Raw genomic sequence first — 1,738 nt, forward strand, 5'->3', positions numbered from 1 at the left:
GGGTTTTATCCCTCCCCAATTCTTCTTCTTCTTCAACACCCATATAAAACAGAACTGTAAACAGATTGGGCTGGGCCGAAAAACTTACAAATGTGGGCCGGTAGGATTTAGGCAAAAAGAAAAATATTTATTTTTTGCCCTCCGGCCCACACACAGCACCGGCCCACACACAGCACCGGCCCACCAGGGAAACTCCCGGTATTCCCAATGGCCATTCCGCCCCTGCCAACAGCCCTCGAGTTAAAGAGAGTTAGATGTTCACTTACATGTTGGTACAGTTTCTTTCCGAATGTTTCCCTGGAGGCAGCTCGTCTGCAGAGCAGCTCCAGAGCGAACTCTGCCGCTCCGACGGCTCTCATGCAGTGGTGCAGCCGACCTGGACCCAGGCGACCCTGAGCGATCTCAAAGCCCCGGCCCTCGCCTGAAAAATGTTAGAGAAATATCATCACATACAGAGCATCAAGTAGTTCCTGAACAGTGTCCTTCACATGCTGATATCCAAGAGAGGGAGTTCCACAGTCACAAGATGGAGGAATAGAAAGCAGTATTCAATGTTTACTTCAGATTAGCTCCACGTCAGAAATGATCATGCTTGTCATATGTCTCTCTCCATAGAGGCTGAATCATCATGTTAATCACATAGCTATCATATGCCTCAAACAGTCCTGATGCTCTTCTAGGTAATCACACATCCTGTCATGTTCACAGCTACAGTTGGGATACCTTTGATATCATGTTACTCATGTTGGAAGAGGACATTCAGTGTTTTCACAACAGAAAACAAAACAGTATAGTGTGTCGGAAATATGAGAAAAAACGACATATATAGCCTGCCGCAAAAAAGTTGTGCAGCATGTCGAACATTTCTTAAAGAATGTCAGTATATCTTGTTGAGAAACTTGAAAGAATTATAGTATAAGTTGTATAAAGTCAAAGTATCGTGTTTTAGAATAAACTCTAACCCTAAGTCCTAAAGGATTGTACCTATCAACTATAAGAATTACAGTGTGCCATTAAAAAGGAGGAGTTACCATGACTCAGCCCAGGTGGCCTAGTGACCTCACACACACTACTGCTGTGGCTTTATAGGTGAAGTGGCTTCTGAAGAGCAGTGAGATGAGTGGAAACTCACAGCGAGTCTCTTACCCAGAATGATGTTCGAGGCGGGGACTCGCACGTTTTCAAAGTGCACTTCGAAGTGGCCACCATGGATGGCATCTGAGCACAGAAGAGAGGGACAGATGTTGTTCACTCGCTCAGGAAAGCAAGGAAATACAATATCACAAGCACTTTTCCTACCATCCTGTCCAAACACAGTGAGCGGTCTGACGAGCTTTACCCCCGGTGTTTCCATGGGGACCAGGATCATGCTGTGCTGCCCATGCCTGAGGAACAACATCACAACACGGCTTTAAAGGTCCCCTATTATACTGTGCTTCATCAATATATCACAGGTCTCAGATATATACAGAGCCTGTCTCTGATTGGCTGAAACACCAAACAGATCATTGCAGTATTACCCATAATCCCCTCTGTTTCAGCCCTGTTTCCAAAGTGCTGATTCTCTGGCCGTTTCTCAATCTCGAGGAAACTGGCTTCCAAGCCAATATTTCAAGGATACGACGTCATTGAGTGCCGCCGAAGGATTGTTCCAATCTCCAGCATACTTAGAATTCCTCAGAGGCCGCGTCCTTGGTTTGGGGGTAATTTCGAGGCTGCGCATGGGTAGACTTCGTGT

The 1,738-nt window shown here is 45.9% G+C and overlaps 1 protein-coding gene across 1 annotated transcript; it reads right to left on the minus strand.

Moving 5' to 3' along the window:
• Nucleotides 1–230: 230 nt before the first annotated feature.
• LOC104947469 (acyl-CoA dehydrogenase family member 11-like) lies at nt 231–1,469 on the minus strand (the record flags this gene model as incomplete). The annotated part of the gene is made up of 3 exons (XM_010773481.1): nt 1,300–1,469; nt 1,147–1,218; nt 231–421 (listed from the first exon to the last, which is right to left on the minus strand). Coding segments are annotated over exons 1-3 (363 nt in total), but the record flags the coding sequence as incomplete, so codon positions are not given.
• Between the last annotated feature and the right edge of the window lie 269 nt (nt 1,470–1,738).

Source organism: Notothenia coriiceps, unplaced genomic scaffold, assembly GCF_000735185.1.
Source record: "Notothenia coriiceps isolate Sejong01 unplaced genomic scaffold, NC01 NC01_scaffold00012592, whole genome shotgun sequence".
Classification (NCBI taxonomy): domain Eukaryota; kingdom Metazoa; phylum Chordata; class Actinopteri; order Perciformes; family Nototheniidae; genus Notothenia; species Notothenia coriiceps.